The following is a 27,644-nucleotide window of genomic DNA, read 5'->3' as shown; positions in this document are numbered from 1 at the left end:
ATTGCAATATTCCAGCATTATGTTTTGTTTCATGTACACTAACAATTAGCTTCTATTTTTGATTTGGGGGGTTTTAAGGGTACCTCACTGCTTAAAAGTAAATGTATCTTCACTACACGTGCTTGACGTGTCTGCTACAGACTTGAACGATAGAGACTGACAGTGATTGGTTATATGAAAGACACCCCGTTTATATGGACTACTTTGATTACGAGAAATAGGAGGAGCGTGTGAGAAACTGAGCAGCTTCCACATGACTGTAGAGCAGTGGAAACACAGGGAGAGCCGCAGTCGAGGCGTGGGTGAGTGAACATCATGGGACATGCTCTCTGCGATTGAACTGCAGAAGTCTGGAGCTTCATCCCTTCAGAGCGCGCAGACGTCTGCTGCTGAACCTCACTGGACAATACAACAGTAACGAAACTGAGATTACAGAGTCCGGTTTTGACGTTTAGAAAAATGAGAGTGATTTTTTCAGCTAGTTGGATATTTCAAGGATGGATCGCACACTTCGTTCTTGCTCTGTGCACGCAGGTAAGTTTGCTTGCTATGTTTTTTTATGCAAATGATTACACCAAACTTGGTCTTTGATTTTAACGGAATAGGTAAACCGGGAATTTAAATTATGGGGAATTACTCTGTTTACTTTTGAATGACTCGTTCTTTTGATTCGGACCTTTGCAATGAATCTCAAAAACCGGTCCGATCGCTTCGTTCGATCTGGCTGAATCTCTTTCGGAAGATTCGTTAATATAAGAGCATTTGTAGTGAACTGAGAGCTTGGCTGGTGGGCCGAAAACTAAGTAATAGCCGAATGGGGTAATGTTAGAGAATAAAACGCAATGCAAATAGGCTATGTTTTGTCAACGCGCACGAAACTAGTTGGTTTTACTAAACAACATTTAATCTTTTCAGTCAAGTGAGGTCAATTAATTTTAACACTGTTTTACGTTATTAAATATAATTAATTATGGCTGCAACAAACTAAACTGGGACGCATTATTTAGAGTGAAGTCCATATAATAACTCGATGACAAGAGAGTTGATTCATCGTTTTTGAATCGGTTCATTGAAATGAACTGTTCAAAAGAACCGCTAATAGTTGGATGTCAAGTCTCTAATTTAGTCTGTGGCTCAAAATTGAAAAGACATACCTAGACATAGGCATTTTTGACCGAAAGTGCTCTCTAGGTTGGCCGCTCACAAAGTTTTGAGACACCTTCCCTACTAGATTATTGTGAACTTTTCCCTGGAATCTGAATTGTTGCACACTTTGAGGGGAACTCCATGTGGATGTGGACATTTCTGGGATTGTGCTGGGGGAGTGCGCAGTGTTTTTTATTTATTTTGTTTATTTATTTTTAAATCATTAGGTAGATCTTTCCGCCAAATGTAAATCAAATGTAAATTATCATTACATTCCCAGGAATGATGTAAAACTCCAGCTCAAAAACTCCAAAACTCTTAAAAACTTGTTTTGTTCCATGCAAACATTTCGGGGAAAACCCTAATATGGGACAATGTTATAAGTGTTATAATTTGTTTGAAAAAGGCAAATTTTTGTTTTTTTTTGGTCAAAGCCCATTTTCATTCATATTTTCATTCATTCAGTTGTTTTCTGAGTTATCTAATGTAGTATCTGGCCAAAAGTTTTAACATGTTTTCTGTTGCATCACACACAGGTCTGAACATGTGTTTGCCAGGTTGAAAAGTTATGAAAGAAAACTCTGGAAACAATGCTTGCCTCTTTCGACCTTTGATACTGAGGGGCATTTTCTTCAGATGATGGACAAGTGTTTTGTTAACTAATGATTCTGTTAAACTAAATTAATTATAAATGATTTGTATACCTTATAGTATACAGTAACGCAGCATTGCTATCTTTTTGCATTCATAAACAGAATAAATGCAAGGCAATGCACATGACTGAACTGAGTCATTAGGACTGTGAGTTATGATATCTGAGTGCTTCTGCTATATGCAGCGAGCTCCTGTGAGAAAAGATTTCTCTGTGTCTGGTGCATATTTTCTAACATGTAATTTTTCAGGGCGTCACTGACCATGATCTTATATATTTAGTCAATGAAAATATGTTGTGTTGCCTGAGTATAGCCTTACATTCAAATGTAGAGGATCAGTAATGAACTCTGGACATTCCTTTGGGTTTCCTGTGTCCATCAAAAGGTCATTAGGTTCTTCACCAGTGGTAGAAAAACCCTCAGAATTGAGTCTTCAACTATGTTTAATGTCTTGAAAGAAACGAGGAGGAGATTATTTTCAAGTATTCAATTTATTGAATGTTTATTGTTTTACTTTTTTTTTTTTTAATCCACATTTAGACACACTGTAGTAGGGATGTATATATATATATCATCAAACAATATAGGACACAACTTGTTTCATTTGAATAAATTGGGTTTTCTTCCTGATGAATATGTTTTTTGTTTTAGTGAGGTGAACTGGTCCCTTGTTTAGACAGAGCTTGTTGTCATTAACAAATCTGATAAGGAAATTATATTTCCTCATGAATTTCCATAATACCCATGGATTTTCCTGAGATGATGGATATATCCATGATCAATCCCAGGAAACCTAAATAGGAAAAAGTTTTGCTTCTGCTTTTTTTTTGTTTTGTTTTTGCTTTTTTTTGAGAAAGATAAAGAGAGCTTTCATATTTGTGACCCTGGACCACAAAACCAGTCTTAAGTCTTACGGTATATTTGTAGAAATAGCCAAAATTACATTGTATGGGTCAAAATTATTGATTTTTTTTTTATACCAAAAATAATTAGGAAATTAAGTAAAGATCATGTTCCATGAAGATATTTTGTAAATTTTTTACAGTATATATATTAAAACTTATTTTTTGATTAGTAATATGCATTGCTAAGAACTTCATTTGGACAACTATAAAGGCGATTTTCTCAATACTTTGATTTTATTTTATTTTTTGCACCCTCATATTCCAGATATTCAAATAGCTGTATCTCGGACAAATATTGTCCTATCCTAACAAACCATACATCAATGGAAAGCTTATTTATTCAGCTTTCAGGTTGATGTATCTCAATTTTGAAAAAATTGACCCTTATGACTGGTTTTGTGGTTCAGGGTCACATTTAATAAATTGTCTTCTGTAGTCCCTATAAAGAATATTTCTCTTCCATATCTATAATTTGAAAATATACGTTGGCTAGAATACAGAAAGCTAAGGCTTTGCCCGTGTTGCTCATTTGAAAGCAATTTATTTGATTTGTTGAATTTGAGCATTATTTCTACCTATTTTAACAGTCTACAAAGATGCACCTAGTACTTCAGCCAAGTTATTTTCACCTCCACGAGAGCCCAGTATGCTGAGCTTGGCACTATTTTCTTTTTTTATTGTCTTTTACATGAGTGACGGCTGGATTTTCTCAGATTTGCACTGAATTAAAGGATTGCATTTAATTCTGCCCTGCTGTTAAACCTTGGAATGCTTTTGTGGTATCTGGAGGGATGTGGGGGTGGTGTTTTTTTGCTTTTCTTCTTGTTTTTTTTCTTCCTCCGAGTTGGGCAATACCCCCCCTCCCCACCATACACACACTCCCCCACTCTTTCATTCCCTGATGCTTTAACCACTCAAATTATCCTTATTCCTTGAAGATTCTCATTCCGATCAGAGCAAATGTTCAAACATACCAAACGTTGTGTAGTTTTTGTGTTACTGTAGAAATCACCCAGAGGACTGGAGATGAAGTGACCCCAAAAAGTATTTGAACACTTTAGCCACACTTAAAAATGCCATTGCATCAGATTATGAAATAAGCAACTGGCATGCATTTGTCAAGTAAAATAATAAATGTAATGTTCAAAATTAAACTAAAAAAACTGGTCAAACTTTACTCCAGTCTTCGGTGTCACATCACCTTCAGAAATGATTCTCATATGCTGATTTGAAACAAACATTTGTTATTATGAGTTTTAAAAAACTAAACGCCACCCATGGGTGACCTGTGAAACTCTCAAAGCTGCATGATTAATTTAGTATTTATCTGTCTCATCTTTTGAAGTGGCATGTTGCTGTAGTTTGGTCACAAGTATTTTATCATATAAGAGCCACTACGTTTGTTTAACTATTGTTGTAACTCTTAATTTCAGGCAGGACTGGCCATAAGCTGCCAACAAAATGAATATAAGCACAACGGGGGATGCTGCAGAAAATGTGAACCAGGTGAGCAGCAATACAGACTAGTTAATTATACTATGTAGAAGACACTATAAAACAATCCATTCATTCATTTTATGGTGTGTGAGTGAAGCCTGTCTGGGAAAAACAAGATCAGGTCTAAATCTGCTCGTTTTTCCCATTTAAAAAGCAGAAGGATAAGAAAAGAGGAAGAGGCCTACACACACACACCCACACAAACTATAACCTACAATGACTTCCACTATACAATTCAAAAACCACAAAATGACCTTTTCCATTGACTAAAGCAGCAAACACATTTACGCCTTTAGACGAGCAAACTTATTGCACAATATTTATTTCAATGCAGGAAAATACCTTTTTGCTGATTGTGATGGCAGTTCGAACACAAAGTGCCTTGATTGTGGCCGTGAAGAATACCAGCCGGACTGGAACAGTGACACTAAATGTATTCCTCAGAAGTTCTGCGATGAAGGTCAGTGTCACTTACAGTTTTTCTCAGTAGCTTTGGTGCATTTCTCGAATCAGAAATTGAATTTTTCAAACCACTTGTTCAACCTTTACATCATCTAGTCACTTTTGCACACCATAAAAGCAGTTTCTCATTCTTTTGAACAAGTTGTGATTGTTTTGGTACATTGAAGCATCTGATTATGTACATTTGTCTGCGGTTTTCTACATTAAGAGTTTCTATTGTCATGTTGCTGAAAATGTATTAAATAGTTCTCTGTGCAATAGTCTTACCCCTCAAAACATCTAGTCATTAGTTCATTGTATAAGTCATTAGATGCAAAATGGTTGATCTAGTTGTCATAAACTGTCAACAACATATTTTTTACACATTTCTATTAGACTTTTTGTACATTTGCCATGAATTGTGCAAGTGAATCTTGACTCTCACTAATGAAGAGAATATAGATCAACAAATGATAAAGCAGTTCTCTGAAATAGCTCAAAGGTGCATCTCATGAACCTTCAAATGGAAAGCATATAGACAGAGGACAACACAAGAGTTACAAATTCTGACAGTGGACTTTCTATTTTGTTTGTTCGCCTTTGTGCCCATAATTCATGTTCCTTTCTATATCACAGTGACGTAGTAATGTTTTTTTTTTTTTTTTTTGTCAGACCACTAGTAAAAGTGTAACTGTGAATCCTATCCAGTCTCTTTCAATCAATATCCCACATACAGTAATGTGTACATTTGCACTTTTGAAATAGATATATATTATAAGAAGTGCAGGCTTCTGCATTTGAATACAGTAACTGTCTTCCAAACTGTTGCCATAGTTTACATCAGGTAATACTAATGGAGTACACTTTTATATTTATATTTATTTATATCTTGTTTGTGAACAATGACACAAGGACTTTTCATTCTGATGGCACTGATGTGTTCACTGACATAAATGCTTACTTTTGTGAGATGAACTAAAGATTCTGAGTAAGTTACAGGCTTTTGCGGGTAATCTATTGTGTGGTGCTGTTTGTGAAAATTGTTTTAAGAAATGTACAGGTTTCTTTGTAAATATTAAGGATGATTCGGGAAATGCACCAAAGCAACTGAGAAAAACTGTAATATGTGTAAAGAAAGAATATTGATTAATTACGCATTATATTTTGACTCCACACACTAATAATTCTCTACAGGTAAAGGATTTAACCGCACTCGTCCACGCAACCCTATAGCGGCTGAACCGTGTCGGTGCAAGCAGGGATTCCACTGCTCTCTGATCAACTGCGAATACTGTGAGGCCATTAAACAGTGTCCTGCAGGAGAAGGAGTCGTAATGGGCGGTAAGAGCTTGTGGTGACTCTACACAGATGTGACGATGAAAAAGATCTGATTATTTTAAATTTTATTCTGGGGGAAAATATTGATGAAGGGATAGTTCATGACATGAATAATATGAAGGTGAGTAAATGATGACATAATTTTCATTTTAGGGTGAACTATCCCTTTTATAAGTTTATTCAGAAGTTTAAAGTGGGAGTCATTAATCATATGCTTTATAGATAGATGAAGGGTACCTATAATTGAGAGTTCAGTAAATCAGTGGCTGTTCCAGCTCTGTGGTTTTGAGCACAAGATTTAGTGCCAAATGGAAAGGAACATTATAATACCGTTCACAGAAATAGATCTGGACACGCTGTAGTTTAAAATTTATCTTTAGCATCTTGACATTTACACTGTAATTAAAATTTAAAAGCATTACAAGGCTTTCTATAGCTTTCTGTTATACTTTATGTGAATCTGGATGGATGGATGGATAGTATACTTTCTATGAATCTGTCTGTATAGATAGAGAGAGAGAGATTGATAAATAGAGAGATAGATTAATAAAATTATAGGTAGATGGAGAAAAAAGTAGATTGATAAAATGGATATATAAATGGAAAGAATAGATTGGTGGATAGACAGATAAAACTATAGGTGGATAGAATGATGGATAGATAAAAAGGTAGACAGAAAGATGATGGATGTAAAGAATGATGCATGGATGGATAGTAAATATGACGCTAAAAACATAAACACAAATGAAAAGGAAAATGAATGCAATTAACTTATTATTAGGATAAATACCTGTAAAAATGTGTTCATTTGTCTATTGAAATTGTAAGTCAATAATACTTAATCGCTCTCTTCTTTGCAGAGATGGGCAGAGCTTCCTGTGCGCATTGTCAGTATGGATATTTCTCAGATTCCCTGTCAACAGAAGCCTGCAAGAAATGGACAGAGTGAGTATGTCTCTAATCTAAGCTTAAAAACTCAATACAATAACAAGTCCATGGGTTTAACAACAGCTGGGAGTGTGAGCCACAAACATGCCTGTCCTCTGAGTCACACACACACAACTGTTCTTTAACTGGACTCATTTGCAAAGTCACAGCTCTCATTCTCACAGGCGTTGTTTGTCTGGGGAAGGTCTCAGGCATGGCTGGTCGTTTTTTAAAGCCCCCGCAGTCTTACCGCACTGTGGTATTATGATTAATTTCTCCACCACTTCCCCTAGAAAGAGCCCCTTTTCTTTTTGCTCTTTGTATTTGCGGTTCCTCTTAGAAGAGAAAATTGGGACTGATCAAACCAGAAGTGACCAGACTGTTGGGCTGCCCTCTGTTGATCTGTCTAATTTTATTCCAGTTGTAAAGCTATCGGCAAGACCGAGAAACAGCCAGGAACCTCTAAATCAGATGTGATGTGTGGAGTCCATTCTCCTGGTAGGTTATTTCAAATTTTTTTGTATTTGTTGAATTGAATTCACCTTCACAGAGTGGTGTGATGAATAAACCTCCTCATCCTCCTCAGTTATGACACCCTGGGTGGTGGTGGCCATCCTCTCGGTCATCATCGTGGTATCGCTGGTTGTTCTCTTCTTGTTTTGCTGCAAGGATAAGCTGAACTTCCTCTCAGGTAAATTTAGTTCAGGGTCATGTATGTTTGCTACAGTTTGTGGTAGATTCTTGTCTATGTTGTTGATTAAAGCTTATTTTCTGACACCACAGTAAATCTACGCACCTGCGTCCAAAACCTGAAAGGAAGTCGGAATCAACAGGTAAGTAAGAATATCACAAAACTGTAATAACTATATTAGCCTCCACAATAACGAACTATAACGTTCTGTTTATTTTAAGCACTTACAGAAGTAACATTGTCTGTTATTTTAAATGCACAAGGCAAGCTTTTTCAAACAGAATAGATTGTCATTGCCTGTCACTGTTTTTATCAGTCATCAGCTGGAAAAAAATATTCTGAAAATGATTCCAACAATATCGTTCCTCTGTTTTGTTATTGTTATAGTTGTGGTGTGGACTGCCCTATTATCATACAATTAGAATGATTACTAACCATCATAATGTCTTCAAAAGCTGTTCTATTTATTTTATTTTAAGATATTTTTTTTTTTAGAAAAAAACTATGATGCAAAGTATGTATAATTTTTCAATATTGATGAGAAATTTTTTTTCAGTTTATTTTTATTTGTCACATACACAGTTATACTCTGTATAATTGTGTGTGACAAATAAAAATCTTGAATCATTGTATGAAATTTACAGAAATATATAATCTTATATTATAATCATTGTATGTATATGTACAGTGCCCTCCATAAGTATTGCAACAGTAAAGACAAAATTGCTCAGTTGGCTGTGTAGTCAAGACATTTGCAAATATGATTAAAAAATGAATATGAGACAAAACTACAGAATGACACATTTTATTACATATTATTTTATTATTAAAAAGAACAGCACTTTTAGAGTTCATCCCACTCATTGATGCGAGCATAAGTATTGGGACAGTTGAACATAAGGCAGATATAAAAGATTAAAAGCTATTATTTAGTTGCAGACCCCTTGCGCACAATCACAGCAGTGAGTCTGTGGCCCATAGACATCACCAGACTCTTGCTCTCATCCTTTGAAATACATTTCTCAGCCTTTAATGCAAACAATTCCAATTGTTGCTTGTTTTGGGGAGTTTCTGCCTTTACTCTCCTCTTCAGCTGGTGAAATTTATGTTCAATTGGATTTAAATCTGGAGATTGACTTGGGCAATCTAAGACTTCCCATTTCTTTGCCCTTATAAATTCCTTGACTGAACTGGCAGGGTGTTTTGGGTCATTGTCCTGATGAAATATGAAGCATTTCCCAATGAATCTGGTGGCATTTTCTTGAATATTGGTAGGCAAGATGGTTTTGTACCCTTCCAAATTCATTCTGCTACAGTCATCATATATTAAGTCATCAGTAAAGTTGAGAGGGCCTGTTCCAGAGACAGCCATGCATGCCCATGCCATGACACCACCTCCACCATGCTTTACAGATGAGGCTGTATGCTTGGGATCATTGGCAGTTCCCTTTTTTTCTCCACATTTCTGCTTTCCACATCACTTAGATAAAGGTTCATCTTTGTCTCATTGGTCCATAAACACAGTTCCAAAACTCTTCTGGCTCACCTTTGTGCTTTTTTGCAAACTCTAATCTTGCCTTTCACCCCAGCTTTCTGGAAGTTGTTGGTGATTTTACAGACACGTCTTTTAGGATTTATTTTCACAGCTTTTATGATTTGTCTGTCATCAACTACTGTTGTTTTCTCAGCCGATCAGGTCGTTGTTGGTTGCTGGTGTCGCTGGTGGTTTCCAAACTCTTGATTTCTCCATGCCCTTTGTTTTTGCTATAGCTCTAATTGACTTCCTCTTTTCTTTTAGCATCCAAATTGCTTGCTTTTCTCTCAAAGTCAGCTCCCTCGTCTTCATCCTGGTTTGTGTGTGTCATCATGGAATGCAGGATTCAGAATGCAGAAGTAATGGATATAACTGATACGACACATTCCCTGCTTTTAATATCTGAAGAATTAATGCAACAGGACACAGCTGATCACTCAGAAAGATCTGTGAGGCAACTGTTCCAATACTTATGCTCACATCAGATAGAGGGATGAAACTCTAAAAGTGCTGATCTTCTTAGCTGGTAAAGCATCTGTGTGTTGAATCACCCAATAATAAAATGTGACAATGTGACATATTAATCTTTTAATCATATTTGTAAATGTCTTGACTCCACAGCCAACAGAGCAATTTTTACTGTTCCAATACTTTTGGAGGGCACTGTATATATGTATATATATATATATATATATATATATATATATATATATATATATATGTGTACATTATATACAGTATATAAAGTAAAAAGTAGTTATTTTGTTAGAAATAAATGTTTATATATTATAAACATTTATTTCTGACAAAATAACTTTTTACTTGTATAAACGTTCACTTTTAGATGAAGAAAGATATATTAAAGATCATATTTTTTTTCATACTGCAGTGGTTCATCAATATTGTATATATTTATGTTTGGCTAGAAAATTCAGTGCCAAAAGTGTGTCAGATATGGCAAATATTTTACAAAAACGTTTTTGACACTAATATATCTTCATATATAATTTAAGTATTTTTGACACCTATGGTGCTCCATACATACCTGAGTCTAATAAAAACCTGACCAATAATGTGTATTTTAAGCTAGGATTGCAAAGAATTTCTAAAGTTTCATTCCATTACTAAAATCTGTGCATTTTTTGTATCAAAATTTGTATGTATCTCTTCTGGGTCAGATTGGAACGGTATGCATTCTGAGGGCTAAAACTTATAGTTACTGATATAGTTATTGTGCTTAGTGTAACCGGCCCATACTAATTTTACTTTCTTTTAGGAAACTATGACTTCATACCACGGAGGTAACAGTCCACAAACCCTCCCTCTGATTTGCCAAGAACGAACCCCCCCAGTGTCCCTGATCACGTGTCCCAGCACCAAATTAACCATTCTTGATGAAACATTGATTTGCATGGACCAAGAACAAAACCAGGACCGAGCAGAAACCTCGTCGGGCAGCTCCAGCGAGGACTCTGGAGCTGGGTCTACGTCTCCTCTGTCGGGCAGCTCCTGCAGCTGTGCGCTTTCCATGAAGGAGCCCATAGAGGTCGGAGAGAACGAAGATTGCAGTCAGCTGGTGGCCACGGGTTTGGCGACATGCTGCTCCTGCAGGCCAGAAGACGCCATCGGAGAAAATGTGCAGGTCGTCGGCCTGAGAGAGCCTCTGCTGTGTGAGAGCTGCTCGTCGGACGTCCTGCTGGATCTGCAGCGCTCCCAGGAACTCTATCTGGACTACAGCAGCCCTGCTGGCAAAGAAGCCATGTCAGAGATGAGAGGCATCGAAGGAAACCGAGGTCCGGTCGAAGGGCTGTATAGACAGAACGAACCTTGTTGTTGCAGCATAGACTCCACCACCATTCCTCCTCTGCCATCGGTCAGCGCTAATGACCAGGGCCTTTCGCTGATCCACAGTGATGACCACAAACTCTCCGATCCCGACGTGGACTTCCAGAACCAGTGCTCAGAATCGGCTCTCACATCTGGTATGACATTAACACGTGTGATAATAGTGACAAAACAAATGAAAAGCTGTCTGTGCATCTGAGGTATTTGAAGCTGTTGCTACATAGTGTCAGATTTACAGGCACTGTCGTGCGATTCTATTCCAAATGGACAAATACAGTATGATATGATGAAAGATGGGAAATGATCAGCAACCTCAGTAATAGCAGGTCAAAAATGCACAGTGAGATCATTCCTGTCTTTGATCATGAATCAGATGGCCAAGCTAACAAACTAGTAGCACACCATTGTATCCGTTGATGTGTTGCAATGGATTCCTGGCTATATATCATGTTTCAACATTGATGGATCCCTGTGTAAACTTTTAAAAGTGCTAGAAAACAACCCTAATAAAATGTGACTCTTTCTTTACTAATAGTTTTAGCTACTATAAATTACTATATAAATAATATAATTAATTGCAAATTTATTTATTTTCAATTATATAATTGAATATAACTTATATACAGTCTATAAAGTATATTTTTATAAATATAAATGCATTTATATGGGGGGATAGGATGCGTGTGTGTGTGTGTGTATATATTTATTTATTTATTTATTTAAATATATATTTATTTGTATAAATCATATAAACAAATATTACAAATATATATAATCTAATATAGCCTATGTACAATCTACAAACTCTACATATTAATCAATTATAAATATAATTGTATTTATATTGGGGTAAGGATGCTAAATGTAAAGGAAGAATTTTGAAGTGGAAGGAAGCAGTTTTGTTGCTCAAGAGGGGTCGACACAAAAACAGCTTTTTGCCAATTCAGTGCTGACGTGGCATTATTAGCTTCCAGTTTGTAATGTAGACTATTTATGTGAACCACTAACATCTAAAGTAGTAGTGTAGTGTATTCACGTGTTTCAGCAAGACTACATAGAAGTTTGCCTTGTACGAATGGAAAATACACAGATGCACAGAATTGATCAAAAAGGACAGAAAAGACATTAAAAAGTTACAAAAGATTTGTATTTTAAATAAATGTTATTCTTTTGAACTTTCCATTCGTCAAAGAATCATGTATCCACAAAAACATTAAGCAGCATAATTGTTTCCAATATTGATAATAATAAGATATGTTTCTTGAGCACCAAATCAGCATATTAGAATGATTTCTGAAGACTGAATGTGACACTGAAGACTGGAGTAATGATCATTACTCCATTCCATTTCATCACAGGAATAAATTACATCTGAAAATACATTTTAAGTTGCAATAATATTTCACGGTATTACTGGTGAGCATAACAGACTTCTTTTAAAAACACTCAAAGTTTTGAACGGTGGTGTATATCCTTTAAGTAATTTATAATTATTATTTAGATCATTTATAATCGTAAGTATTGGCAAAATAAATCCTGACATTTCAATAACAAATGACTTAATAGTGTCTGTTTTACTTGTATTCCATTCTATTGTTATTAATTCCATCTCCGCAGAGGAATTACACAATATTTACACATGTAGTTCATTAGTGTTCTTCAGTAATATCTTGTAAATGTAAATACACAGAAACCTGAACACTAAAATAAAGTGTCATGTCTTGTAGTAATAATTAGAACAAGCATATTCAGGTCATGTGCATTCCAGTAAGTCGTTTTTGTGAAAATATGGCAGACAGCCATTGCAAAGAGGGGGTGTAGGGTCCTTTATGGACCAGCGGCAAAATGACTAAAAGATGTGTGAAACATGAGTCACTGATATTCTGTGTGTATACTCAGAGAAAAAATAGGAACCATACAATCTGCTCATGTTGAATTTTGAAGTGGAAGGAAGCAGTTTTGTTGCTCAAGAGGGGTCGACACAAAAACAGCTTTTTGCCAATTCAGTGCTGACGTGGCATTATTAGCTTCCAGTTTGTAATGTAGACTATTTATGTGAACCACTAACATCTAAAGTAGTAGTGTAGTGTATTCACGTGTTTCAGCAAGACTACATAGAAGTTTGCCTTGTACGAATGGAAAATACACATCTGGCTGCATTAATATGCATAATGTTTAGCCTTAAAATGTTAGTCTTCCAGAGTTGTTATTAACTAAGACTAAAACCACATAATATTACATTTTACACACACACACACACAAATATAAATAAGTTTACTTCTTTATAATTTATTTTCTTTCAGCTGGTTGCTGAAGTGTCGCACATTTTTAAGTTACAGTTGAAGTACTAAAATAAAACTAAAACTAAAATGTAAAACAACAAAAACTAATAAAAATGAAAAAACAACACAATTACTAAAACGAAGTCAAATCAAAATGAAAACAGAAAATATAAAATTACTAAAATATAAAACTTAATAAAAAATGAAAAGAAAACACAATAAAATTGCCAATACTTTACATAAATTCAAAATGTAGAAAATTAAAAATGAAGGAAATATAGAAATTACTAAAATAACTTTAATTAAAAAAAAGAAAACAAAAACTAATATAAAACACAAAACAAAATATAAAAAGTAAAACCCAATACAAATACAAAAAATACTAAAATAATTACATACTAAACTAATATAATAAAAGCTAATAAAAATGACAAAAACACAATAAAATTGGCAAAACTTTACATAAATTCAAAATGAAGACAATTAAATTCAAATGGAATTAAAAGGAAGAAAATATAAAAATGACTAAAATATATTTTTTTTAAATCAACTTATTAAAAAATAAAAGAAAACAAAAAAACAATATAAAACACAAAACAAAATCTAAAACAAAAATAAAAATCTAATACTAACTGTACAGACATTAAAAGAAAACAAAAACAAATCAAAATGTCAAAAACGTAAAACAAAATTACTATTACTAAAATGAAAACAGAAAATATATAACATACATTACTAAAAACTAAAACTTGATCAAAACTATATGGACATTAAAAAATAAAAACGAAAATAAAAATAAAAGATACTAAAATAATAGTGTTAATTTGTCTCCAGGAAAGGAAATGAATATTTAGTTAATGGAAATATAGTGTACTGTTTCTGCCACCTTCCTCTAACACTGGTGCTGATGCGTTGTCTATTTTTGGCAGGTCAGGTGACAGGAAACAACAACACTACTTTTATCTCCAGCGGGCAGGTGATGAACTTCAGCGGTGAGGTCATCGTGGTGTACGTCAGTCAAACGTCTCTGGGAAGCAGCGGAGGAACAGACGAACCCTTCAGCTGCCCGGTTCAGGAAGAATCCAACGATGACAGTTTTCAAAGCGAGCCCAAATCTAACATAACCACAACACCGCAGGCCAAGAGCAGGAACGGACACCTGGAAAAACACCTGCCCGTGCAGGAAATGACCAACGACTGGTCCTGGCAGAAATAAAAAGCTGCAAACATTTCCTACTAGACTGGAATTGACTTTGCCTCCTTTTTAAATAACTATTGATTTAATAATGGGCGTACGGCAGCCTGTATAGCAACTAGAGTGCTATTTCATGAAAAATGCTATGCATTTGTTGACCTATGTATTTATATCATATAAATTAGGTGCTTCTTGTCGGTCAGCTTTGAGAGGATCTCACTCTGATAGATCGGATGACAGTAAAAGTCAAGAACATTGACCCCAGAATGTCTCATTTTCAGACAATCTCTGTTGAGGAGCCAAATAAAGAGCGGCTTGGTGCAACAACGACGATGAAAACACAGCCAGGGGTGCGTTTCCCAAAAGCATTGTTAGCTAACTATGGTGGTAAGTCCCATTGAACTTATTGGTAACGGCATAACTTGCGACCATAGTTGCTTTTGGGAAACGCACCCCAGATAGAGCACAAACACATCCACCACAACAAAAGCACCATGTTTTTCGTTGTCCCTTTCTCTTGGTCTTCTAAAACCGAGCAAGCACATCGTACCTCATGTCGAGAACCGTTTTTGGATGATGGTTAAAAGTTAGTCAAATGGGGATGTTAATTTGTGGTGTTTATATTTAAAAAAAAAAAATTTTTGTAAATGTTAATCAGTTTTTGGTTATTTATCATGCCGATTTTGTGCCACTAACCCGACAAGTCAGTCTGACTGGAGCAGAACGTAATCACGAACATTATTTTATATATATGGTGATTGAAAATCGATGTTCTGATACATGAGTAGGCTAGTAGTGATTTTCTCCACCCATTACTGTAAATAAAGCTTGTTTGTATGAAACTATTTCCTTCCCTTAAATGAGAGTGATGGTATGAGAAAGGTATTTGGTTTAGTGATAAGCAGTGTTTACTGCTTGTGCATCACTGACCACATGTGCGGTAAAACCAATGTTGACATAAAGCCTTTATAAATGGCGGTCAATGGCTAGCAGCTGTCGCGAGCTCAATGCAAACATATACTCAGGAGCCGCGTGAGGTGAGAATTCCACCGAAGGCTGCTGGATGTTTAGCTGTGATTGGAATAATCATGAGTCTGGGATGGCAACAGAAACAAACACTGAGAAGCGTTGTTGAGTTCTGTCTGCCAAAACAGGAAGTTATGACTGGTTTTAATGTGGTTCTTCTGCTCAAAGAACCTTCAGGCACATTTGGTGACTCGTGACTAGCAGCAATGACTGTTGAATTGTCGCGCCATCTAGTTGAAAGCTACTGTAAGAAGAGTAGAGGTTAGTGAACTTTTGCCAAAATTATGATTAGGTGAAATATAAAGGCATATCTGTTCACAGAAAAATAGTAAGCATTACATTTTAAAGACAAAATGTTGTTTTCAAAATTAATTTATATACCATTGCAATTTTTGGATTGGTATTATGTATACAATTTTCAGGTTTTGTCATTTTTACTGTTCATAATAAATATTTTAAAGAATTCAATAATTTAGGCATCAGTATATGTATGGGTGGCTAGAAACTTGTATTTGTTTATTAAGATATTTAATCTATTTTTGATATTATTCTTCACATATAACAGTTTCAAAGTCTTTCAGAAGTATTATTTCAGCACTGTTTAACTCATTTTTATCAGAACACTTTTCAGAAGGCTTTTCACAAATAATAATATTAATGTTTCTATTTTAAGTTATTATTAATAGTAGCAGTAGTAGTATAACTATATATAAACTATAAATGATATATAACATTAAAATCAACACTTTCTTTTTAATGTGATTTAAATATTTGTCAGAATGCTATTAAAAATGTTAAAACACTTTTCACCAAAAATACGCATGATAAATGATCATTTATTAAAATATTATTACATATTTTATACACATTTATGTCAGACATTATTATATTAAAGATGGTTAATAAATATAACTTAATTAAAATTGCAACTTTAAAATGAACTTTAAAAAGTTTTAAAAATTAAACGTTTGGGGTCGGTCAGATTTTTACATTTATTTATTTGTTTTTTAACTTGATCCTTCAGAAATCATTGTAATATCCTGATTTAGTTTTCAAGAGATATTTATTATTCTCAATGATAAAAAAGATTGTGCTTAATTTTTTTTTTATAAACCGTGCTAAATTTTTTCAGGTTTCTTACAAAGGTGAAAAGAGCAGCATTTATTTGATAATATCTGTATACCAGGCAGCGGAAATCTATTGTAACATTCTAAGTGTTTTTATTGCCACTTTTAATACATTTAATGCATCCTTGTTAAATATAAGAATTAATCCAAAATTATTGACCCAAAATTTAAAGATCAATATATTTGTATTAATGAGAAACATCCACTGATTCCACATAGACAGTTCTAATCTGTAGAGAATTGGGAATCTGGGGGAAGACCACTGAAAATGAGTGAAGGATGATTTCATATTCTCTTGGTCACTGTTGAGGTATCAGTGATCCTAATATGTTACAGTCCTGTCCAAACAGATCATGTGCTATCGGGTGACGGGAGAACCCCAGGTTTGGTCACAGGTGCTCCTCTGGCTTGGCTGGAAATTACCTGATTTTTGAAGATGAAAAACTGAACCGAATTTCCCACTATTTCATATCGACCAGTACTCAACTGGCATCGGTGTGTAGCTTTTGGCCATTTTAAGGTTCACTCAAATCAACTGTGGTTGCCTAAGGATGTTTATGTGAAATAAAGCAGCAGTGTCTTTGACAAAATACGGCTATTGATTTAGTGTTATAGGAAGGAAAGTCCTTCAAAATCAAGTGAATCATTTCGCCGATGGGAATCATTTAGAGCAAGAGTTTCCTGGAATATCTTCAGTGAGTGTAACCAGTAGGTCACATGCACAGCTCTATTTAGCAGCATGGCCTTTCAGATCAATGCAGAATATAAAGCCAATAAATTCATTTTGCATGCAAAATATGATTAGTTTGTTCTGACCTCAGGAAAGGAAAGGGGATTTTCTGTCCTCCTTATTCAAGTACAAATGACATTTGAGCATTTATTATAACACTCAGTATCATGAGTAGCTTTGAAAAAGACCCTTCTTGCTGGTTGACATGTAATAAGACTGTTGGGGAAATGAATGTCTTAAGGTAATGTGCTTTTTATTTCATAAGTAACTTATTAACTATGCCATTTATTATTATTATTGGTAGTAGAAGTAGTAAAGAAATTATTAAAAGTATTCATATAACATTACAGTTAACACGTATTAACATATTTTTTTAATATGCATAGTGTATATGATGATAATCTGAAGTCTGTCTTTCAAAAGTATTATTCCAGCACTGTTTGAATCTTTTTTTTTTTTTGACAGAAATTATGCTATTAAAAATGTTAAATACGTACATGCCAAAAATTTTGGTGATCTTTTCACCATAATGTATTATATAATTTATCATGTATCATTATTATTATTATTATTAGTAGTAGTAGTTGCAGTATTAAAGACATTATTAAATCTATACATTTAATAACATTTTCTATTTTAATATGCATAGTGCATTCAATTCTTTGTCAGAAATTATGCTATTAAGATAGATAGATAGATAGATAGATAGATAAACTCTTTTCAGAGGGCTTTTCACAAAAACATTTAGTAATTTTTGTCATAATAATGGTAACACTTTACAATAAGGTGTCATTTGTTAACATTAGTTAATGTATTAACTAACATGAACAATGCATTTATTACACTATTTATTAATCTTTGTTAATGTTAGTTAATGAAAATACAGTTGTTCATTGTTTATTCATGTTAGTTCACAGTGCATTTTAATGTTAACAAACACAACTTGTGATTTTAATAATGCTGACATTAATATTAACTAAGCTTAATAAATGCTGTAGAAGTGTTGTTCATTCTTAGTTCATGTTTACTAATGTTGTTAACTACTGTTAACTAATGAACCTTATTGTAAAGTGTTACCATAATAATAAAATATTTATTATTTTTATATGTTGCTATATATATTATTATGTTTTGTTTTTTGTCACACATCATGATATTAACATTTTAATAAATAAACTCTTTTCAGAGGGCTTTTCACCAAAAGCTGGTCATCTGATATTCGTTTAGATGGAAAAACTGCTATAGTGACAGGAGCAAACACCGGGATTGGGAAAGAAACAGCCAAGGATCTGGCAAGGCGGGGTGGGTACTGTAGCCAAAATCGACACTGACTGTGGAAATAACACATCGAGCCTTCTTTTCATAGAGCCACAGATGAAAACAGATTAAATATATTAGATCTGACTGCCTAGCCATTTGATCTAACAGACCTATCCAAACCAGAATATGTTTTTCTTGAAATTGCTCAGCGGAATGTACCAGTTTTTCAACTAATGGAACAAAACTTGTCATTGATCCCAAGGTGCACGGGTGATCCTGGCCTGCAGAGACCTGGTGAAGGCCGAACAGGCGGCTGGTGACATCAGCAGGGACGTGGAGAACGCAAACGTGGTGGTTCGGAAACTGGACCTGGCAGACACCAAATCCATCTGTGATTTTGCTGAACTGATTTACAACAGTGAGTTACAGATAAAGAACCGTTTTCTATATGCATCGCACATTCAATTCTGATCTGATCTTAAAATGATGTGTTTTATTTTAGCTGAAAAGTCTCTTCATTTGTTGATTAACAACGCTGGCGTGGCAATGTGCCCATATTCAACAACAGCAGACGGTTTTGAGACACAGTTCGGAGTCAATCATTTAGGTTTGATGAAGCGCACTAGCCGTTCTCATTCTTTCAAAGACTATAAAGAGTCATTATTTGTTGTTTAGAAGCAATGGAGATCATTCACACTTGACATGTGATGAATGACTCCTTTTCTTCTTCAGGACATTTCTTTCTTACGTTCCTCCTTATGGATCTGTTGAAGCATTCAGCTCCTTCCAGAGTGATTAATGTCTCCTCTTTGGCCCACCACATGGGAAAGATCCACTTTGAGGACTTGAACAGTGAGAAAAGCTATCATCCCGTGAAGGCCTACGTACAGAGCAAACTGGCCAACATACTTTTCACGCGAGCGCTCGCCACGAGAGGGGAAGGTATGTCGTCAGGCATAAAACACACAAAATGTGATGCAATAATCTGATTCTGGGATTTATGTATAACGATTTATCAACCAACGATGTTTCATCTGTGCAAAACAACTATGGCTGTCAATGGCTTTCATTCATTTTCAGTGTATGAAAAACCACACAAGTGTGAATAAATGGTTAAAAGGTGACTACATTTGAATTTTTGGGTGAACTATCCCTTTAAGGATATCAACATATATTGCCAATTCATCAGTATGAAATCCTAATATGACTGTCTCATGTTTTAGCCACAAACATTCTTCATTAATGCGATAAGTGCGTTCTTGTGAAAATAAAGCAAGGTTAGCGTTTCATTTCTCTCACTGTAGCTCATGTCGATTGACATTAAGTCCTGTTTCTGTGGCAGAGATGGGAGTGAGAGTTTATGCTGTGGATCCAGGCCTAGTAAAAACAGACATCATCAGGCATTTGAATAAGCCTCTGCAGTTCTTTGTAAAGACATTGGGTTTCCTGATAAAAAACCCTGTGGAGGGTGCATATACTACCCTGTACTGTGCCCTCACCCCTGACCTGCCCACTGGAGCCTACTACAGGTTTGTTACAACTATAGCTGATATATGCCATCGCTCCTATAAACAGCATTGTTTTGCACTAGTGATGCTAAATTTGACAGCAAGCAAATTAACTGCTGGGATGCTTAATAAATATTTCCTCTCATGATTTCTCACAGTAACTGTGCCATGGCCCCATGCTCCAGGGCCGCTAATGACGACAACACTGCTAGCAGACTGTGGGCTGTCAGCTGCCACCTGCTGGGAATTCGCTGGAAATGAGATTATATGACTTTAACCACAGAATTATATCATAATAATGGCCATTTTATGATTTATTACGACTCAATTTCGACAATGGCCCATCTAAGACCTCTCTGTCTTCCCGTGTTCTACTAATTTAGCTGTATTTTTGTTGTTTGTATTGATTCAGAGATCAATACTTTGAAAGTTTCTTAACCTACTATGATTTCTAAGCCTACTGCGAACTTCTGCGTAATCTAATTTCTTGGAAAAATTGTTCAAATGAGTTCATTGCCATTTGGAAACGAAAAATGTCAAAGCATGTGATGTAAGCCTACTAAACATGTAGACACAATAGAAATAAATATTAAAGATGAATAATAGCCTACAGCAAAATAGAGTTGTGTTAATGAGGCAGAAACGTCTTGGAATGGAGTGAAGGGGATTGAACTATTGTACTATTCCCTCACGAAAATGAACCATGCTTTTATTGTAGTAACCATGATGGTGCATTGATTAACATTTGTATAACCACAGTTTTACTATAAATGCCATGGTTAAACTACGGTTAGTGTAGCAAAACCATGGTTAATTTGTGGTTAACATGGTTTAACTCTGTTGAAAATACCAGCTGGTTAGGTAGTATGGATGCTGGTTTGAGCTGGTTTAAACTGGATTAAGGACCATCTTAAACCAGCTCATGACCAGCTAAGGACCAGTTTAAACTAGCATCCATGCCTCAGCATAAGCTGTTTTTTTCAACAGGGATGTTTTATTTGTAGTAAAACCATGGTTGATTTTCGTAAGGGTTAGTGAGTATAGTAGTGTAAGTAATATAGACAGTATAGGGGCACAAAAGAGTAGACAGAGAGAAAAAAGTGGTGAAAATGTGCCTGTTTATGATCGTTCACTGAACTGAAGTATCTAAATGGAAATGACTTTACATCTCTGAGTAAGACTATTGATGTTTCAGTTAATTGTGTTTGTGGAGAAACATCACACTGACATCTAGTGGGCACGCGCGGTCACTGCTTTTGCGCAATTTGGCTTGTTTTTAAGTGGGGTGACGTGTAACGGAATGTCCAAACTTGCAAAAGAGATTCAATTGAACAAAGCTTCCTTGGATTTCAAGGCCATCACAGCGAGCACATTCACACGAGTAGGTGCATGAGCGCATCACGTTGTTCATATTGAAGTCAGACGCGTTTCATTGGCCGGAGGACAGAGCTCTGGACGGGAGGGGCTTGGATCCGGATCGCATAGTAATATCTCATTCATAAATTACACAGGACGCTAAAGTAGAGCTGAGGGAAACCGGCCAGTATTGGAACAATGCACTCGATAAGGTAAGCAATGCTGGTGTCATGAATGAGTCTACTGCAACTGACACTTTTCTTTTCTTTTTTTTTTTGGATCCAACATTTTTCAACATATTGTTTTAAAAATATGCTAATATATCACTCTCAAATGCTAATACTAAATTTCTTTACCATATACTAGGCTGATCTAATTAAAACAAATGGGAGAATGGGGCTAATTGTCACATGGGGAAGTAAAGGCTGTATCTCATTCAGGTTTTGAGTCATAAATCCAATTACATAAATGTGTTTTGACAGTGAGTTTGTGTGTTGGTTAAACCCCTCTTAAACTGAATTAAATTTTAGATGTATACAATTTATTAAGTAGTGTACATTATTTGTTGGTCACAACAATATGGTAGCATACGTTTGAATCTGACTTTTTATGCTGTTTGCGTGAATTACTAATAAAAGCTTTTAACTAGCAGTCTAATTTGAGAAACTTACAATAAAATAGTGTGACAATGTGCTTCACAATTGGGTTTACTTAATTGCATCTTCATTCCTGAGCAATAACAATGCAATTGCACAGTACTTTTTGTAGACTGTATGTAAATCAGCTGTATTTTTGTGCGTCTTTAAAAAAAATCCATTGACGTAATTACATGTATAGATGTACACATGCACTTGTAGCTGCAGTAAAGCAATAGACTCTTTTACCGCTCACCAAACTTACATATTCAGAACACAGGTTTGGGGGGAGAGCGTGGGAAAGAGAAGCCATTCACCTTATTAGAAGTCAGGGTACCAACAGAATGATTCTGAAACGGATAGGCCTATTTCAAGATAAAAAACATACATACTGTTGCTTTAAAGCTTGAGGAATGGTCACGGACAGTGAGGGAGATTTACGTGATGGGAAAGATAGACTTATATACAGTTTAAGACTCCAAATGAGTCAGTTTACTGAGAAAAGGAAAGGGTTTGGGGTTTTTGAGCATACTGTACAATTGATTTTAGATAATACTTTGTCTTCCTTTGTGTGTTAAGATCCCATCTATCACTGTTGTTCTTTATGTATTGCTTTTGTTGTTGTCAATGTTGTTTCATTTTTTATGTATCTATTTTTATTTATTTTTTCTCATGTACAAAACAAAACTGTTTATCATAAACAATATACATACTTTGCAAGAAAGAGTTGGATAAAAAAATCCATCTCAGAATGGAATAACAAGGGAAAAAATCCTGAGTTAACACAATTCTGAGAAAAAAGCTATAAATTCAGAAATGTGAGAAAAAAGCCTGAAAATTAGAAAATCTCGTGGCAGAGACAAGCTTCCATATGTGACAAATAGCCCCGCTCTCCCTCTACTACTTCACAATGCACCAAAAATGTGTTCATGTTCATAAACATTTGCTCTGCAATCAATTCCAGAAATGTCTTCTGTGGTCAGTGGAGCTCTTCTGTACGTCTTGATGACAAAACAGTCATAATCACAGGAGCTAATACGGGCATTGGCAAAGAGACAGCTAGAGACCTTGCAAAAAGAGGTAAGAAACTAGCAAACCAAGTTTTCAAGACGTTATGTCTCAACATGGTCTTGACTTTAAAAGGAGAACGCTTTAAATGATCTGATTTGTTCCTTTTACTGCACATGCTGTGAACAGCATCTACTGCCAACCTGTTACGGGACAAACCCATGCCATGTGTGATACCACTCTAATTAGAAGAGGGTATAGAGAGATTAGCTGGAATAATTGCAATCTATCACATCATATTGGCACTATTGTTACAGGTGATAGCTTTATTTTGGATGCATATTAATTGCAATTTTTTCTTTTTAATATTGCATAAAATCATTATAATCTGGGACAAAAATAACAAATGCAAGGGTAAATCATACCCATTGTCCTAATGTCAAATGTGATCAAAACAACAAATAATTAATCTTATAAGACTGACAGGGTCTTGGAAGCTTCGAATGCATGCTGATAAATAAACGACAGGATTACAATACTATCTGCCAAAGAGATGTAAAACTGTACACTTTCCCACATGGACCCGCTGAATTCCAACAAAGAAACTCTGACGCTTGCCAGCCAAATTGCTCTGAATAGTATAATAGAGTTCTGCACAGTAATTACCAGGCAAACAGCTATTGTGTTAGCTCATCAGCCTTACATCCTAGTTTAGCACCAAATTAATTATTATGCAAGGACATTTCACAGCAAGGACATTTGCTGGAGTATGTAAACAGTTATTTCAGATCCATGATGGATATCTGCTCTGTTTCATGCAAAATCTTCCATGACTGTTTGCACATTAATATCAGCTTCTCTATGTGGTGTCCTCAGGGGCTCGAGTCATCATGGCCTGTCGAGATCTGGAAAAAGCGGAGGCAGCCAGAAATGAATTAATAGAGGATTCTGGAAACCAAAACATTGTGGCGAACAAACTTGATTTATCAGATACCAAATCCATCAGAGCTTTTGCAGAACTCATAAACAAGGGTGTGTAAGACATAATATATCTATACAATTTTAAAATACTAGTATTAATAGATTATTATATAATATCAATGTGTTAATGGCTCTTTATGCTTTGTGTGTGTGTGTGTGTGTTTTAGAGGAAAAGCAAGTCAACATCCTGATCAACAATGCTGGAATCATGATGTGTCCATATTCAAAAACTGCAGATGGCTTTGAGATGCAGTTTGGTGTAAACCATTTAGGTAATGTTACTTTATATTTTACAATATGAAAGAATGTGTTTACATGCATACACTATTTACATTATGATGATGAATATTATTTATTCCAAGTAGTTTGACCATGGTCATGAACCATAATTGCATTAGTAATATTTTTTTTTTGATGTTTTTGAAAGAAGCCTTACCAAGGCTGAATTTATTTGAATTAAAAATTCAGTAAAAACAGTAATATTGTGTTTGCTAATTTAATATATAATTTAATACTGTATTACTGCGGTAGCAAAACCAAATTGTCAGCAGCCATTACTCCAGTCTTTAGTGTTAACAAATATTTCTTATTATAATAAATGTTGAATTACAGTTGTAAAATATTTGTTATATATATTGTTATAATATAGTTCTGTATACAGTATATAGTTAGAATGGACATCTTTAAATGTCTTAAAAGTCAATTTTTAATGAATCTGTTATGAATAGTTGAGTAAAAATATAAATTTTGTTAATAAAAAAAATTAGGCTACTGACTCTAAAATTTTGAAAGGTAGTGTAAGTATGCATATCTGCGCATACTGCATCCAAATGTCTATTTCTATTTTAACATCAAAAACAGAGGCAATTTTACAAATAAAAAACAATTTCAAGTTATTATTAACTATACGTTATCAGCATTTTGTTTTGAACACTTATTATGATCCAAGAAGAAATAAGATTTCCTGTTTTTAATCAATACTTGGTCTGACCAGTAAACCAGTAAAGTTATTTGATCCAAAAAAGTGACCTCTTTTCAAATTAAGCACAAATTGTATTTGGTCATAAACTAATCCTATGTATAAGGCAACATTGTTTCAATCAGGAGGTCTCAGACTTCCTACCAATATAAATCGTTTATCAACTGGATTTGACTTCCTGTTGGAACCTAAACACTCATGTATAGTATACATCCTTTCCACATACATCCACTTCCATGCATTTATTGAGTAATAGACAAATAAGGCACAGGGGCATCCACAGGACATAAGAGACAATGAAAGGACAAACAACCCCTGACTATTTTTATCTTCTCCAATCCACTAACAGGTCATTTTCTGCTCACCTACCTTCTGCTTGACCTCTTAAAGAAATCAGCCCCCTCCAGGATCATCAACGTGGCTTCTGTGGCCCATACATGGGGCGGCATCCATCTGGATGACATAAATAGCGAGAAGGGTTACTCTCCACGGAGGGCTTACGGCCAGAGCAAACTAGCTAACATCCTCTGCACACGCTCCTTGGCTAAAAGACTGCAGGGTATGTGACCTTCAAAGCAAGGTTATCCATGTCAGACTAAACATCATCCTTAAGAACACAAACTAATATCGTGTTTGTCTTCTCTCTCCTGAACTCTGCTTGATTTGGTATTCATGAGGGTACAACGTTACATTAAATGCAATCTTTTCCCCTGTCAGACTACATAAACGCAATCAAAGCCAGGACACACAGTGGCAGAGGTGGTCACAACTGATCTTTGTGTTTGTCTCAGACAGTTTCCTTTAGGATGCAGGACTGTCCTAAGCATGTGGAGAATGTCCTGTTTTCTGTGCTTGTCACTGATTGTCATTCATGTGACAATTCAAACTCAAGATCTAATAACAGATGACACTGTGATCTGTTAAGAAAGGCCACATAGGGATCACACAGCAGGCATTGTGCATGAAATTCATATCTACACCAGTAATTCTAGTTAAAAAGTAATTATATAATAGCAGTAATAATACAGTTTTAATCGATTTGAATCGACTACATGCCTTCTGTCATCTGACTGATAGTTCATACTTTTTCTCCCAGAGTTTGAGCTCTATATTCTCCTATATCATACAATATGAGTCATAAAAGCCTGATGCATCAAATAGGATACCAAAAAAAACAACTGAAGCATACATACATCTTTTTCTTTTTTTTTAAATATCTTGTTAAAAAATATAAAATATCATATTTGACACATCAGGCTGATAAGGAACATTTATTTCTCAATTATCATTATATTGCATTATATGTTTTACTACAGACAGATATTTATATGCATTTTATGTAACTACTGCCATACTGTTATAAAGAGCTTACTGATCATACATGATTTACATTTGATTTGCATATTGCTCAGTTTGGGCCTCTGAATAACATTTGAGGTGTTTTTTCCTCCCAGATTATGAGCTCCATATTCTCCTGTATCATACAATATGAGCCATAAAAGCCTGATTATATCAAATATGACACTTGTACCACTGCAACACTTTTTATAATGGAAATTCCAATGCAAACCAAAGAAGGTTTGAATTCAAATGAACAGAATTATTTCTATGAAAACAATTCTGTACCAAATCATGGCAGTACAAAAGAAGAAAATACTTATTACAAACTGTTGTAATCATTTGTTCGCTTGTGTGTCATCCGCTAGCTCTGATGGTGAAATATGGTGATGGTTCTGCTTGTAGGCAGTGGTGTGAATGTGTACTCCCTCCATCCTGGTGTGGTGCAGTCAGAGCTGTTTAGGAACCTCAGCAAGCCTGTGCAGATAGCAGTCAAGGTCTTCAGCCCCTTCACCAAGACCACTATTCAGGGGGCCCAGACCACCATCTATTGCGCTGTGGAGCCCAAGCTTGACAACGAGAGTGGAGGATATTACAGGTACAGAACAATTTCAATAGAATTCTTAATCCAGTTTACTCTCCCGATTTGATTTTTTATTCATATTTCATTCATTCATTTTTATAAAATGTGTTAATCAAGCAATATAGAAGTGTTTCTAGTCATATTAATGCTCATTAAGACAATGTCATGCATAAGCCTGAGAATCTGCTTTGTTTCCAGCGACTGTGCTCCAGCACAGTGTTCAAGAGAAGCTTTAGATGATGAAATGGCTCAGAAACTCTGGGAGATCAGCTGTCAGATGCTTGGCATTACTTGGGACTGATGGTGCAATCCTCTCAGTGACACTGTTATAAAAGCGGAATGAAAGCTTTTGGACTAATGTCATAGATAATGGAAACTGTAGTGTTCATACAATGCATGAATGAATGCACTATGTTTTATATTGTACATTGAATACACTTTTTAATACCCTTGGCTATTCTGTTATAATTTCAATAGACGTAATGAACTGCTATGAATTCAAATGTATTTAGGTCTATTAAATCTTTTATCTTTTATTTGCATTTGTTTCTTTTTGCCAATGAGCTGCTGTAATATCCACAGTTAATGAACTAAGCAGAACTACTAATCTGAAGCTTGTTTTCACAGGATGTTTGCCTTCATGCTAGCAAATAAAATTA

The 27,644-nt window shown here is 35.2% G+C and overlaps 2 protein-coding genes across 3 annotated transcripts; both read left to right on the top strand.

Moving 5' to 3' along the window:
- Positions 1-219: 219 nt before the first annotated feature.
- Positions 220-15,946, top strand: LOC306864674 (tumor necrosis factor receptor superfamily member 11A-like). Of its 2 annotated transcripts, XR_013783804.1 has the most exons (11): positions 220-534; positions 4,138-4,210; positions 4,536-4,661; positions 5,837-5,983; positions 6,841-6,925; positions 7,329-7,405; positions 7,494-7,598; positions 7,691-7,740; positions 10,409-11,114; positions 14,189-14,804; positions 14,913-15,945. XR_013783804.1 is itself a non-coding variant. In XM_079408829.1 (10 exons), the coding sequence occupies exons 1-10, from the start codon at positions 460-462 to the stop codon at positions 14,473-14,475; spliced, it is 1,731 nt and encodes a 576-aa protein (XP_079264955.1). In that variant the 5' UTR covers positions 220-459; the 3' UTR covers positions 14,476-15,946. The 2 variants fall into 2 exon arrangements, 1 of the variants encoding a protein (XP_079264955.1); XM_079408829.1 differs by having other exon boundaries at positions 14,189-15,946.
- Positions 15,947-17,500: 1,554 nt separating this feature from the next.
- Positions 17,501-27,521, top strand: LOC306865019 (uncharacterized protein). The gene is made up of 14 exons (XM_079409347.1): positions 17,501-17,578; positions 18,524-18,639; positions 18,860-19,015; positions 19,100-19,204; positions 19,330-19,539; positions 19,940-20,126; positions 20,264-20,355; positions 22,370-22,376; positions 23,061-23,176; positions 23,981-24,136; positions 24,253-24,357; positions 25,414-25,623; positions 26,808-27,000; positions 27,184-27,521. The coding sequence occupies exons 1-14, from the start codon at positions 17,505-17,507 to the stop codon at positions 27,284-27,286; spliced, it is 1,830 nt and encodes a 609-aa protein (XP_079265473.1). The 5' UTR covers positions 17,501-17,504; the 3' UTR covers positions 27,287-27,521.
- Positions 27,522-27,644: the final 123 nt, after the last annotated feature.

The sequence above is a fragment of the Barbus barbus genome (genome assembly GCF_936440315.1).
Source record: "Barbus barbus genome assembly, chromosome: 46".
Classification (NCBI taxonomy): domain Eukaryota; kingdom Metazoa; phylum Chordata; class Actinopteri; order Cypriniformes; family Cyprinidae; genus Barbus; species Barbus barbus.
The sequence above is the reverse complement of the archived record's forward strand: the minus strand, read 5'-3'. Positions and strand labels throughout refer to the sequence as shown.

What these genes read in the sequence shown, in the direction of transcription:
- LOC306864674 (XM_079408829.1), top strand. Translation starts at nt 460, where the DNA reads ATGAGAGTGATTTTTTCAGCTAGTTGGATATTTCAAGGATGGATCGCA. An exon ending in AGAAGGAGTCGTAATGGGCG is followed by an intron (nt 5,984 to 6,840) that starts GTAAGAGCTTGT and finishes TCTTCTTTGCAG; the next exon opens with AGATGGGCAGAGCTTCCTGT. An exon ending in AGAATCGGCTCTCACATCTG is followed by an intron (nt 11,115 to 14,188) that starts GTATGACATTAA and finishes TATTTTTGGCAG; the next exon opens with GTCAGGTGACAGGAAACAAC.
- LOC306865019 (XM_079409347.1), top strand. Translation starts at nt 17,505, where the DNA reads ATGAGTAGCTTTGAAAAAGACCCTTCTTGCTGGTTGACATGTAATAAG. An exon ending in TGCTGAACTGATTTACAACA is followed by an intron (nt 19,016 to 19,099) that starts GTGAGTTACAGA and finishes GTTTTATTTTAG; the next exon opens with CTGAAAAGTCTCTTCATTTG. An exon ending in CCCACTGGAGCCTACTACAG is followed by an intron (nt 20,127 to 20,263) that starts GTTTGTTACAAC and finishes GATTTCTCACAG; the next exon opens with TAACTGTGCCATGGCCCCAT.